Below are 15,390 nucleotides of genomic sequence, written 5' to 3' on the forward strand. Positions count from 1 at the left end.
ACCCCACCAATATCGGGCTTGTATTCTTTTAATTTCTTGGCACAAACCTTCTGGTATACGGAAGCATGACATTAGATAAGTTGGCATAGCTTGGATAACAGCTTTAAGTAAGATTTCTTTACCAACTTGAGAAAAAAGCTTTGATTGCCATAAGTGTAACTTCATCCAAACTTTGTCTTTTATTGAATTAAACAAAATTCACTTATTTTTACCTCCCAACATCGGTAGACCCAGATATGTTTCTATAGAATCAGTTCTTTGCATATTTAGAGAGGATGTATACAAAGTGGCAATCTCTTCCGAAGTATTTGGAGAAAAATATAATAAAGACTTTGTAAAGCTGATCATCTGCATAGAAAAGAAAGATAATAGTTATAGCTATATTTGAATAATTGGAAAAACATATGTATTGATATCTCTAATTGGAGCTAGTTATTAGTGAATGTCTTTATTGTGTCTTCCAGAATTTAATTGCAATGGTTAAAAACATTACCTGTCCAGAACATGTCGAGTATAGAGAAAAAATGTTTTGTATAGCTTGTAGAGATCTCTCAGATGCCTGGACGATAATGATGCTGTCATTCGCAAAGAATAAGTGGGTAATGAAAGGAGCTGTATTAGCTATTCTTAGTCCCTTTATTTCCTTTCTACTTTCCGCTTGTTGAAGTAAAGTTGAAAAACCTTCTGCACAAACCAGAAAAAGATAAGGTGATAGAGGGTCCCCCTATCTCAACCCTCTTGATGGAATTACTTCTCCATAGATTACTCCATTAATTTGAAATGAATATCGAACTGAAGTTACGCATTTCATTAATTTGTTAACCCAGTAAGGTCGAAATCCCATCTTAATTAACATTTTTTCCAAAAAAATCCATTCAACTCTGTCGTACGCCTTGCTCATATCTAATTTCATTGTTGCGAATGATTTCCTCCCTGACTTCTAAGATTTTAAACTATGAAAGCACTCATAAGCTATAAGTGCATTATCTGTTTTGATCGGATTGAGAAGTGGAAATTTGGTTTGGATTAATTCTAAATGGTGGGTCTCTATGAATTACATTTCTTAGGTTATACTCAAATTAATGTTCATATCAACATTTATTATCAAATAATTTTGAGGCAATTAACTTCACAAAATTGGTGAATGCCATCAATTATACTGTGTCTGCCCAAATTTTTGTTCACAACAATAAATAAGTTTTGCAGTTTGCGTGTCTGGTCGCCAATGAATAAAAAGATTAAAGAATTTGACCATCTTGAAAGGTATTCATGCTTTACTTTCTTTATGGATAATTTTATGTTTCTATTTATTTTTTCTTAATTATTTGGGTTGCTAGTGAAGATAAAAATAAAAAACAATAAATAAATTATGAGCTCGCGCGGGTGTTTAGTTTTTAAGAAAAAAAAAATAACTAAACAAAAACAAAAAGAAGAATTGAGGTTTTATTTTCAGGGCCTGGGGGCTTTGAGTCTTGTACTGTTTTGCACTTAACTCTATAAGGTGTAAATTTTGGATGACAGTTTCGTGAAGTACAATTTAGTACAACAAGATTATTGTTTTAAGAAAAAATAGTTGAGCTATATTAGTCTGGAAACACCTTGTGAATCAAAAACATTATATGGTCTAATTGTGCATTTGCACATATATGAATTTGCAGTCAATAGAATCATTTAAATGCGAACATGGTTGAAAACTAATATTTGTTTTATTCAAAAAAAAAAAACTACTAAGAATGATATAGATACTAAATACTAACACTAACCTAGTCAAAAAAAAAATTAAAAAAAAAAAAAACACCTATCTATAACTCGTCTTCATGAGAGTCTTCTTCTTCATTAGAAGCCCCACCACTACTCTCGTAAACCCGCTGTATAACAGGATTACAAACATTCTCGAGCTCTTTCAACTTCTCATCATATTCTTCCTTCTCAGCGCTTTGGTTGTCATCCAACCATTCAAGAGCCTTCTTCAGAGTGCTCTCGATCTTTTCCTTATCCTCTGAGCCAATCTTATCTGCGAGCTTGTCATTGTCGTTTACAGTGCTTTTCATGCTGTAAACGTAGGACTCAAGCTTGTTCCTGGAGTCAATCTTGTCTTTCAACTTCCTATCTTCTTCGCCAAATTCTTCAGCCTCCTTCACCATTCTTTCAATCTCTTCCTGGCTTAGACGACCTTTCTCATCTGTGATGGTTATGGATTCCACCTTCTTTGCTGCTTTGTCCTCAGCTTTAACGTGTAGAATTCCATTGACATCAACCTCAAAAGTCACCTCAATTTGAGGGACTCCTCTGCAACAAGAAAATAATTTAAAAAAAAAAAAAAAAACATTATAGACTGTGAGTATATGTATATCTGTTTGGAGAGAAAAGTTAGTCATACTTTTTTGAGTTACCTTGGAGCAGGTGGAATGCCGGAGAGATCAAATCTGCCAAGCTCATGACAATCCTTGACAAAGGATCTTTCACCTTCAAATACTCTGATTGTAACTGTGGTTTGTTTGTCTGAGTAAGTGGTGAATATTTGAGACTTTTTGGAAGGGAAGACCGAGTTCCTGGGAATCAATTTTGTCATAACCCCACCAGCTGTTTCAATTCCCAAACTTAGTGGAGTAACATCAATCACAACCACATCTGAAAAAAATCAACATTAACAACAAATATCTTAGTATATACATGCTCATCTTTAGAGAAGAAAAGATGAAAGAAAAATCCCAAAGAAAAATTTCATTACCTTTTGTTTTATCTCCCCCTTCACCACTGATTATGGCACCTTGAACTGCAGCACCATAGGCCACAGCCTCGTCAGGATTAACACCCTTGTTTGGTTCTTTCCCATCAAAGAATTTCTTCAACAATTGTTGAACCATGGGAATTCTAGTACTCCCTCCAACAAGCACAATCTCATGAATATCAGTTTTCTTAAGGCCTGCATCATTTAAAGCCTTCTTCACTGGCCCCATGGTCTTCTTAAACAGGTCCATGTTCAGTTCCTCAAATCTAGCCCTTGTTAGTGGCTCTGAGAAATCAATACCGTTGAAGAGGGATTCAATTTCGAGCCTCACTTGGTGCTGGTTACTCAAAGCTCTCTTAGCTCTTTCACATTCTTTTCTAAGTTTCCCCAGAGCCTTGTTGTCCTTGCTAATGTCTTTGTTGTACTTTTTCTTGATCAATTTGATGAAATACTCCATCACTCTATGATCAAAATCCTCCCCACCCAGATGGGTATCTCCACTCGTAGCCAAAACTTCAAAGACACCATTGTCAATGGTCAATATACTTACATCGAACGTACCACCACCAAGATCAAACACCAAAATGTTCTCTTCTGCTCCTTTCTTGTCTAAACCATAGGCGAAAGCTGCAGCAGTGGGCTCATTGATTATTCGGGCCACATTGAGCCCAGCTATGGTGCCTGCGTCTTTTGTTGCTTGTCTCTGCGCGTCATTGAAATAAGCTACACACAACACATATCGTTAAACGCCAATATATGTACATATAATATATGGTATGTACAAGGTGATTCTATAGCTCGGAATTGGAAATTAAACAGAGCCAAATAACTATTTGATATAATTGTGATTAATATTTTTCATAATTAATTTATAGAAGAGTAAAAGATGGCTCCAACAAATTGTTGCTCAGAACAGTTTGCAAAATATTTCAGACCCAAAATTGTCAAGCTACTTTTTTTTTATTCACAAAAATAAACTCTTCAATTTATTAATATTACAAATGCCATCAGTTTTAAAAGCACTAAATATTCTTAATATATGCTTTGGACACATCACAAATCAACAAACAGTTTATTCTTTTATAATTTCTAACTTTAAAATAACAGTCAAATTGACCAAATTTTTATCAAAATAAATACAATAACTAATCCAGATGCACAAACTCTTGTACTAATTTTGACTATAATTGCATATAAAATTAACGAGTGAAAAAGCCAAAACCTACTTTAATGGTCAATGAAAGTATAAAAAATTCAATTTATCTGTGCTTCTGAATACATATATCTCAATATTAGAAGAAACAGTTATATGGATGGAATAGACTGTTGTGCAAACAATCCTATTTTACAAGTGTTCAAAATTTATCACTGGTCCAATAATATTTCAAGAACAAAAATGGTTTAAAGTTACGACTATATATATAAAATGAAGAAATCACTATACTAATTTCACCATATTTGTACCTGGAACAGTGATGACGGCATGGTTGATTTCCTTCCCCAAATATTGCTCGGCCGTCTCTTTCATCTTTCCCAAGACCATAGCGCTAATTTCCTCAGGGCTAAACACCTTGGTTTCACCTTTGACTTTCACTTCAATGTAGGGTTTACCAGCCTTGTTGACCACCTTATAAGGCAAAAACTTGATATCTTTCTCTACTTCTGAGTCATCAAATCTTTTGGGGAAAAAAAAAAGAAGTTAAAACCCAATTCAGATATCACTCTATTCAACACAAAACATATAAAAAAAATCAAGAAAACTTACTTTCTGCCAATAAGGCGCTTAACGTCAAAAACTGTGCGTTGTCCATTGAGAGGTGCTTGATTTTTTGCAGCCTCACCTATGAGGCGCTCAGAATCTGTGAAAGCGACCCAAGAAGGGGTGATCCTGTTGCCTTGGTCATTGGCTATTATCTCAACGTTATCATTCTTGAAGACTCCCACACAGGAGTAGGTGGTACCAAGATCGATTCCTATTACAGTTCCTTTGGGTGATGATGAACCATCACCCAACGCAACTCCAAGCAAAGATACTAACACAAATACTAAACACACAAGTTTTTTGGCTGCCATGGACGAAGGGAGGGGAGGGATATTATTACGAATGGACTGAAGTGATATTGAAGAGGCATGCTATTTATTTATAGTTTAGCTTTAATAATATGTCTTCTAAAGTTAGAGTATGTGTTGTCTATCCAATCAAAAACTGCCACGTAAGCATAATGATGTGTAACCCGTTTCAAAATTTTGAATTTAAAAATAAATAAATGATAATAATTTATTCAATATATATAAATAACTTTTTAAAAAATCCAAATAATAAAAAAAATAGTTTTTTTTTTCAATACCTATGCTTAAAAAACAATATATATGGTATTCAAATTTTTTAACTGCAAATACATAATTTAAGTTATTTTTATTAGTGTATAATTTCTGCCAATTTTTTTCTCTAAGCATGATATTTTCTCTATCAGAAGTTTTTTTTTTTTTTTTAAAACTAAATGACGTTGATATTTAGAAAGATTTGGCTCTAATTTAAATTTAATTAATTTTGAGGCAATCTATGAGTATGGTAATAAATAATGTAATAAATAATGAAAGATAATTTATAGTGGTTCTGCCACCACTCCATCAATATTATTACTAGGGAAATTATCCAAAATAAGATAACTTCTTCTTTTCTTTTTTTTTTTCATTTTTACGTATGTTTTTATTTCCTTTCATTTTTATATGTGTTGTTTTTTTAATTGTACATTAACCTAATTTTTTTCATTTCATTAAAACGGTTTATACACCAAACATTTATCCCACTTTTGTTCCTTCTCTCCATGATGCTTGTACTTCTATTCTCTTTCTCCTGCAACATCTGGTTTATCTTTTTGCAGTTTACAAACTCAGTTGCATTTGATTATGTTATATATATATATATATATATATTATGAAAAACTAATATTATTAAAAGGATTTCTGTATGTATAGTCTATTACTCTGGCCGAGCAATATGTTCTTCCAGCTATAATTTTTATTTGGTTTATGTATACTTCCTTCTATATATGCAATTTACTATGTTTTTTTTTTTGTTTCTTTTTTTTAGCTAGAATGTTATATATCTATTTGTAAGATATTTTGAGGTTATCAATAACACTATTAGATTGACCTTTTTATTTATTGTGTGTTGATATTTAACTTTCAAAAATGTTTTCTGAACAATCCCTATCACAATAAAAAAATAAGCCGTATATATATATAAATCATATTTTGTTGCTGAACACTCAAAGATTAAAGGGTTGGGCTAAAGTATAGATGATTAAGATATGAGAGAGAGAGACAGAAAAAAGTATTCTTGAGAGGGAGAGACAAATATGGGGTTTAGCTGGAAGAACAAGCCTACTTTTGCTCTGTCCAAGAAAAAGGTAGAGGAAGTGATACCCAATAATAAATGATTTATTAAGACTTTTATCACTCTGTTTTTTCTTAAATATGATATTGATGGCCCACCTCTGTATTCACACTAAAAGATGGTCAGGCTTGCATTTGAGAACAAATCTGGCCATGATTATTGAATTTTAGTATAATTAAAAAGGCTTGAAAATCACCTTTATGTTGAATTGAATTATAGTTACTTTGCTTAAGAAATATGCTTTTTGGTGTTATATATTTATATTTGGTATTTGTAGACTAGACTAGTAAAAAAAAGTTTCATAAAATTTAGAGACGGACAAACACAAGCAATACTTGAGGTGCATTCACATGATTATCAGTCTAAGCAGCATATAAATATAATCGTAAGCAACATCTTCAGCAACCTTTACAACCCCTTAAGCAACTAGCAGTAAGCAACCTATTCAACAACCCTCAATCTTTATTATCAATAGATACAAACAACATTTACAACTAGTTAAGCAACTATAAAGCAACTTATTCAACAACCCACCATCTTTATGATCATCATATATACAACAACATTTACAACCCCTTAAGCAACAATAAAGTAATTTATTCAGCAACCCACCATCTATATTATCATCATATATACAACAACATTTACAACCCTTTAAGCAAATATAAAGAAACTAATTCAGTAACCCTTCATCTTTATTATAACCTAATTATTTGCAATCCTTAAAGAAACTCATAATCCCCACAAGTAACATATAAAGAAACCCTTAAGCAACACATAAGTAACCTAAACAACATATAAAGAAAATCTTAAGCAACCTCTTCAGCAACATTTACAACCCCTTGAGCAACTAGTAAGCAACATATTCAACAACCCGCAACCATTATTATTAGTATATACAACAACATTTACAACTACTTAAGCAACTATAAATCAATTTATTCAACACTTCACCATCTTTATTATCAACATATATACAACAACATTTACAACCCCTTATGCTACTTATTAAGCAACTCACCATCTTTATTATAACCTATTTATTAACAACTCTTAAATAAACTCATAATCCCCACAAGCAACATATAAAGAAACCCTTAAGCAACCCATAATCAACCTAAGCAATATATAAAGAAAATCTTAAGCAACCTCTTCAGCAACATTTACAACCCCTTAAGCAATTAGTAAGCTACCTATTCGACAACCCTCAACCTTTATTATTAGTATATACAACAATATTTACAACTACTTAAGCAACTACAAATCAACTTATTCAGCAACCCACCATTTTTATTATCAACATATATACAACAACATTTACAACCTCTTATGCAACTATAAAACAACTTATTCAGCAACCCGCCATCTTTATTGTAATTTAATTATTAGCAACTCATAATCTCCATAAGCAACATATAAAGAAACCATTAAGCAACCTAAGCAACATATAAAGAAAATCTTAAGCAATCTCTTCATCAACATTTACAACCCCTTAAGCAATTAGTAAGCAACCTATTCATCAACCCTCAACCTTTATTATCATTATATACAACAACATTTACAACTACTTAAGCAACTTATTCAGCAACCCACCATCTTTGTTATAACCTAATTATTAACAACCCTTAAAGAAACTCATAATCATCATAAGCAACATATAAAGAAACCATTAAACAACCTATTCAGCAACTATCAATCATTATAAACAACATTTACAACAAACTTTACTGTTACTTTAGCAACCCATAAGCAACATGTACAACAACCTATTCAGAGAAACCTTTGAAACACCCCAACACAAAAATAGAGCAACAAAAGTAAAAACAGAGCAAATTAAGATACCAATTGATCTAAGCGAAATATAAAATCAGATTTACCTCTTTTGAAGAACTCCACCTTAAATCCCAAGAATTTGGCAATTGTTTGTTGTCACACCTCCTTCCAATTGCTTGTTTTATGAATATTATTGTAGCAACCTAAGGATTTAAAGTAACCCATTCATATTCAACCAAATCAAGCAATTGGTTTTGTTTCTTTTTTTTTTCAGAAACCAAATTTCAATGGTGGGTGGCAAAATTTCATTCCTATTTACATTTGTTTTGGAAATACATTATATGATATTCATTTAATTTATATGATTAAATCCTAATTATAAGTGTATTTTTTAAGATTAAAACTTGCTTGAAAGTTGCAGAGATTTTAATTACTAGGTTTGATTTTGAAGTCAAAATTCAAAGAGCTTTCAACTATACCATCTAACAATATTACTGGTTTTTTTAATTTTAATTGCAAACTTGGTTGATATGGTGTTTTGGATTTAACGAGAGCATTTTTTGTTGAAGATTGACGCTCACATTTGCCCTAACAATGGCTATCGCCGGAGTTCCATGAGCCAAAAAGGAGAGTTGCCGATTTTCTTTTCTCTGAAATGGCTGGAGTCATTATTTTGGGGTTGTAGATATTTTTAGAGTAAACCGTATAATTGCAAATGAAAGTTTATTTTATCTATTTTTGTAATAAATTTTAAATTAATGTTGTTATCCAATGAATTAGCATTTGTGACATGGCGAATAATCTCTTGACACGTGGCTGACACCTGGAGCGTCTGCTAGAGTATCGATCAGGAGACACACCAGAAGCAGGACAGACCTGTCTTTACCACGACCAGACTGGTCGGTGGTTCCGCTGGCAAAACAACATTTATGGAAAGATCTTATGTATCCCGAATTTATTTCATGCAATCTTCTGAATATCCCATGATTCAGGGGATAATATCTGTAACAATATTGGGCAACCCTCCATGAGCCTATAAAAAGCAAGAGATGGCTCATGGGAAGGGACTTTTGGAGCCCGGAAATCATAGAGATGATAGAAATTATCTGGTAAAACTTGTATTGTTTATGAGGAGTGTTGAAACTCATTGAACCCAAGTTCTTTGATCACACTTTTGGTCCCATATCAATATCATTCTAAGTGGACGTAGGTCATTACCAGATCCTGGGGCCGAACCACTATAAATTACTGTGTTTTCTTTACTTTTGTCATTACGTTATTATCTATACATATTCGTCTATATCATTCATATTTTGACTCCGTGTCAGTTGGCTAAATCGTGGGTCAACATTCTGGTGCTTTCATTGAGAGGACGATTCATCATTGTTGATAAAACTAATGGCGAAAGCAGGGAAGAAAGCTGCTCAGACCGCCGCCGCTGCACCGTCGAATCCGCCACCTCCTCCTCCCCCTGCAAGCATGGCGGAAGATGAGCCACAACTAGATTTTGAAGAGGAGGAAATGGACGATGCGACTTTGAGGAGCACCTTGGGCACGTTGCAGGAAGAGTTGGCTAGTCTGAGAGCCAATCAAGAGACTGCGGCAGAAGCTATGGCGAGGCAGCAGCAGGAACTTGATCGTCAGCGGGCGGAGTTAAGCGAGAGACAAGCGGAGGTGGATCGCCGCCAGACTGAGGCCATGGCAGCCCTTGAAGCGGCCTTGCTGTTGGCCAGAAATCAGGCCGCGCCTGCCTCGCAGCCTAATCAACCTGAAACTGGGCCACCCCAAGGAGGTCCCAATCCTAGCCCACCAGTCCATCCTTCAAGTCCGCAAAGGCCTGAACAGCCCCAGATGCCCCATGACGACGTCCCATTGGACCCCGAGGCAGATCCACCATCCCACGCTGCTCGAGGTAATCCCCCGCAGCAAAGGCAGAATAGAGCTGAGCGACAGCCTCGTAGTCCTAGACGCCGCGAGAATGATGGGCCACACCAAGCGAATAGGGGTCACCACCCTCCTGGTAACAGGAGAGACTCGGAGTTAGGCTCTGCGGTCCGTGGATCCCAACGACATGATAATGCGCGGGGACATCGCGACCAGCGCAGGCCACCCTCTAACGCTCGGGGTGTTTCTGCCAGAGACGGGAATAGAGGGAACAACCAGTCTTACCACAGCCAGTCAAAGTTCAAAGATGGCCACGACTACAACGAGGCTGACTCAGGCAAGGACAATGCTGATGGGAGGAACGGAAATAGAGGTAAGAGCAGGAGCCAAATACCTCAAGACCAAATAGACAAGATGCTGGGGGGCAACCCAGGCAAAATAATGTCTTCAACCGGCTCGGAGGTAGCGAGCAACGGAGAAGAGAGGAAGATCTAAGAGACATACTCAATGATCGTCGAGAGAAGCATGGTGAGAACATCCCCCCAGCAGCAGAGACCGTAGCTATTCCTACTGCGTTGCAAGCCCAGATAGACGCACTAAATCAGGCTGTGCAACAGCTGGTCGGGGGAAGGACCTCTTACATCGATCACGATAGAAGAAAAGGCACTCCATTTATCCAAAGAATAGCCAACGCAGAAACTCCCGGCAAGTTCAAGATGTCTACACTCCCAAACTTTGATGGATACGGGGATCCCGTCTCGCATGTGAATAAGTTTGAAATCCAGATGGACATTCAGAAGGTGTCCGAAGACGCTCGGTGCAGGATCTTTCCTGCAACACTTTCTCAAGCCGCGCAGGAATGGTTCTTTAAGTTCCCACCTGCCAGCATAGTTTCCTGGGAAATGTTCGTAAGGGAGTTCTACGGACAGTTCTACGCAGGCCGTGTCCACCCGACCGAAGCAAACCAACTGGTCGAGATCCGCCAGCAGGATGGAGAATCACTGAAGGATTACATCCAGCGCTTTATGCGAGCGGCAGCCGGAGCAAAGACAGTCGGGGACGAAGGAAAAATGATGGCTATAACCGCGGGAGTAAGGCGCCGTTCGCCCCTATGGAAAATTCTTCGTAAGGATGGGGTTAAAACCACCCAGGAGTTCTTAGATCGAGCTGATCGGTATATCAAGCTCGAAGAAGCCATTGCCGATGATGGAAAACCCTCGAATAAGGGTAAGAAGGCTGCCGAACCCGCCAAAGCCGCCAATGGCACCAAACCAAATGGCAACGGCAAGGGCAACGGAAACGGCAATGGTAATGGCAAGAATGGTGGGAAACGACCACACAATGAGCCTTCCACCTCCGACAATAAACGAGCCAAGGGTAATCGTTATGAACCTAGGTTCACTAACTACACTGCCCTCGTTGAGTCTCGAGGAGAGGTATACCAGGCTACAAGCTCTAGTGTGCCCTACAAGAAACCTGGGCCCATTCGAAAAGACATTTCAAAAAGAGACAATACCAAATTCTGTCGTTACCATAACGACTATGGACATGACACTAATGAATGCAACCAGCTAAAAGATGAAATCGAGTTCCTCATTAGACAAGGACACTTGAGAAGGTACGTACGGGCCTCGGGAACTTCCCAACGAGAAGCTCCAGGTGGCAACGAGCAGACGTCCACACGCCAACGCTCGCCACCATTACAGCCTGCCCCCGTAGCCGGAACACTCTTAACCATCTGTGGAGGCCCGCACCTTGCAGGGAATAGCGGAAAGGCTAGAGAACAATATGCTCGAACTCTACGCCACGACCAGGACATCGAGATGATGACTGTGGAGGACCGAGCGCCGAAAAAGGCCCGCTCAGAGGAGTGCGGGATAACCTTCTCTGAGGGCGATGCCCAACACGTCCGGTTCCCACATTCCGATCCGCTGGTCGTGGACATCCAAATGGCCAATATGATGGTAAAAAGAGTACTGGTCGATACAGGAAGTTCAGTGAACATCCTGTATAAATCAATGCTGGAACGCATGAAGCTGTCCGTGAAGGACTTGGAGCCCTGCAATCAAACCATATACGGCTTCTCTGGAGAAGGACTCGCACCAGCCGGAATGATCAAACTCCCAGTGACAACGGGTACAGCGCCTGCCTCAAGGACATTACTCGCCACTTTTGTAGTGGTCGATTGTCCTTCAGCGTATAACGCCGTTATTGGAAGACCCATACTGGTTGAACTGAGGGCCATTATCTCCATGTGGCATCTAGCCATGAAATTCCCAACGGACGCAGGGGTAGGATGCGTTTTGGGAAACCAAAGGGAAGCCAGGGAGTGCTATAACGCTTCGATCACAAAGGCAAAAAGTGGAGCATCGAGGAGCGCTACTCCAGAACGATTGCAGATGACGGAAGACAGACAAACCCAATCAGGTGGAAAAGTCACCAAATAGGGTGTTGCCCAAAGTGAGGATATAGATTTGGATCCTCGCTTTGGGGATTTTGAAGAAAATGTTGGACCCGTCGAGGACCTGGAGGAGGTCCAGCTCGATAAAAAAGACCCGACCCGAATCGTAAGGGTTGGGAAGAATTTAGAACCTACCGCAAAGCAAGCGCTGATGGAATTCTTGCAAGAGAACCAGGGAGTTTTCGCCTGGTCACATAAAGACATGGTCGGAATAGATCCTACAGTGATCAGCCATGTCCTGAACATAAACAAAGTCTTTCCACCGGTGCAACAGAAAAGAAGGCTGCTCGATAAAGACAGATCAAGAGCCTTGAAAGAAGAAGTCGAAAGACTTAAAGAGAATGGGTTCATCAGGGTGGCGTTTTATCCATCATGGGTCTCCAATCCGGTGCTGGTCCCCAAGCCTAACGGCAAATGGCGGACCTGTGTGGATTTTACAGACCTCAATAAAGCCTGCCCAAAATACTGCTTCCCACTCCCGAGGATCGACCAGCTAGTCGATGCAACTGCTGGGCATGAGATCCTTTCGTTCATGGATGCATATTCAGGCTACAATCAGATCAGCATGCACCCCCCAGATGAGGATCATACAAGCTTTCGGACCGATACGGGCTTATATTGTTACAAGGTGATGCCTTTTGGACTAAAAAACGCAGGTGCAACTTACCAACGACTAGTCAACCACATGTTCAAGGAACTGATCGGAGTAAGCATGGAGGTATACGTGGATGACATGCTGGTAAAGTCCAAGAAGGCTGAAGGACATGTGAGGGATTTGCGAAGGTGCTTTGACGTGTTAAACAAGTACCATATGAAGTTGAATCCCCTCAAATGTTCCTTTGGAGTCGGGTCAGGAAAGTTTTTAGGGTTTATAGTGAATTCAAGGGGAATCGAGGCCAACCCCGACAAGATAAAAGCCCTGATCGATATGAAGTCGCCAGAAAAGATCAAGGATGTCCAAAGCCTGACCAGAAGGATAGCTGCCCTTAGTAGGTTCATCTCAAAATCAACTGACAAGTGCGTTCCATTCTTCAATCTACTTAGGGGAAATAAGAAGTTTGAATGGACAGAAGACTGCGAGCAAGCATTCCAGACAATAAAGGCTCATATGTCACAACCTCCCATCCTATCAAAACCAATCGAAGGAGAGACTTTGTATATTTATCTGGCGATTACCGAAGTTGCTGCTAGTGCGGTACTGATACGGGAGGAAGAAGGCGTGCAGAAAGCTGTTTACTACGTCAGCAAAAGGCTTATCGGTGCAGAGTTGAAATATCCACCGATCGAAAGATTAGCATATTGCCTAATTCTAGCCTCCCGAAAGTTGCGACTGTACTTCCAAGCCCATCCTATCACGGTTCTGACCGACCAGCCCCTTCGGCAAGTCCTCCAAAAACCCGAGGCGGCTGGACGACTGTTAAAATGGGCGGTCGAATTGGGACAGTTCGACGTAACTTATTCACCGCGAGCAGCAATAAAAGGGCAAGCCTTAGCTGATTTCATTGCGGAGTTCACCGAACTCCCCAGTAACGAGTTGTGCAAACAGCCTGAAGCGCCCATGCCTCAAGACAAGACTCCTTCGTGGAATCTATTCACAGATGGATCATCTAATGAATCTCACGCTGGAGCGGGAGTGATATTGATAACGCCCGATGGGCATCGATTTCACTGCGCAATCAGATTTGACTTCGCAGCGTTAAACAATGAAGCGGAATACGAAGCACTCCTCGCTGGACTGAGAATGGCCAGGGATATGAACATAAAAGCGCTCGATATTTTCAGCGACTCTCAGCTGGTCGTAAATCAAGTCCTGGGAGAATATCAAGCGCGAGGGTTAAAAATGATGGCCTACCTTAACAAAACAAAAGATTTGCTAGCACAGTTTACAAAATACACCCTCCAGCAAATTCCGCGAGACCAAAATTCGAATGCAGACGCCTTGGCCAAACTTGCAAGTGCTAAAGATGCTAACACCTTGAACATAGTCCCAGTAGAGAGATTAAGCGAACCAAGCATTGATGCGGCCGAAGCCAGCATGGAAATTCGAGTAGAAGATACATGGATGGCGCCTTACCTGGAGTATCTGACAAATGGGACATTGCCAGCAGATAGAAACAAGGCCAGAACTCTGCAAAGACAAGCTTCTAGGTACATACTGCTCGACGGTGTTATGTACCGAAGAGGATACTCAATGCCACTGCTCAGGTGTATCACATCAGAAAAAGCTAAGGAACTCATGAAAGAAGTACATGAAGGCTTCTGCGGAGATCACGCTGGGGGGCAGAGTTTGGCGAAAAAGATTCTCCGACAGGGCTATTTTTGGCCAACGATGAACGAGGATTCAATGGAGTACGTACGAAGGTGTGACAAATGTCAGAGGTTCTCCAAAATCCCACGAGCAGCTCCAAACGAGCTAAAGCAGATGCAGAGTCCGTGGCCTTTCGCAATATGGGGAATAGACTTAATTGGATCCCTGCCAACAGGAAAAGGAGGAGTAAAGTACGCAGTTGTGGCAGTTGATTACTTCACAAAATGGGTCGAAGCTGAACCACTCGCAACCATCACAACCAAGAAAGTTCTCGACTTTGTCATCAAGAACATCGTGTGCCGGTATGGTTTGCCCAGAAAAATAGTATCAGACAACGGAACCCAATTTGACAGCGACCTGTTCACCGATTTCTGCGAAAGGCATGGGGTAATTAAGAGCTTTTCTTCAGTCGCACACCCCCAAGCGAATGGGCAAGTCGAAGCTGTAAACAAAACCCTCAAGGACACCCTGAAGAAAAGACTTGAAGAAGCGAAAGGAGCATGGCCAGAACAACTACCGGAAGTCCTCTGGTCGTATAGAACATCTCATCGAACAGCCACAGGGCGTACACCATTTTCCTTAGCTTATGGGTATGAGGCCATGTTACCCGTCGAGATAAATCCCCCCTCACATCGGCGTTTAACGTACGATCAAGAGCAAAACAGCCAGCTAATGCTGGAGTCCTTAGACTCAATTGATGAGATACGAGAAAAATCTCAACTTCGAGTGGCTGCTTATCAGCAAAAAGTCGCCCGGTACTTTAACTCCAAAGTTAAAGAAAGAAGATTCAACGTCGGAGACTTGGTGTTACGACGAGTTTTCTTGAATACCCG

General features: G+C 39.4%; 1 protein-coding gene across 1 annotated transcript; it reads right to left on the bottom strand.

The window, feature by feature from the left end:
- Positions 1–1,563: 1,563 nt before the first annotated feature.
- Positions 1,564–4,872, bottom strand: LOC133790968 (heat shock 70 kDa protein BIP1-like). Its single transcript, XM_062228828.1, has 5 exons — positions 4,497–4,872; positions 4,196–4,407; positions 2,732–3,454; positions 2,394–2,631; positions 1,564–2,289 (listed from the first exon to the last, which is right to left on the bottom strand). Exons 1-5 carry the CDS (start codon positions 4,802–4,804, stop codon positions 1,803–1,805), a joined length of 1,968 nt encoding a protein of 655 aa, XP_062084812.1. The 5' UTR covers positions 4,805–4,872; the 3' UTR covers positions 1,564–1,802.
- Positions 4,873–15,390: the final 10,518 nt, after the last annotated feature.

Source organism: Humulus lupulus, chromosome 7 (genome assembly GCF_963169125.1).
Source record: "Humulus lupulus chromosome 7, drHumLupu1.1, whole genome shotgun sequence".
In the NCBI taxonomy this organism is placed as follows: Eukaryota; Viridiplantae; Streptophyta; class Magnoliopsida; order Rosales; family Cannabaceae; genus Humulus; species Humulus lupulus.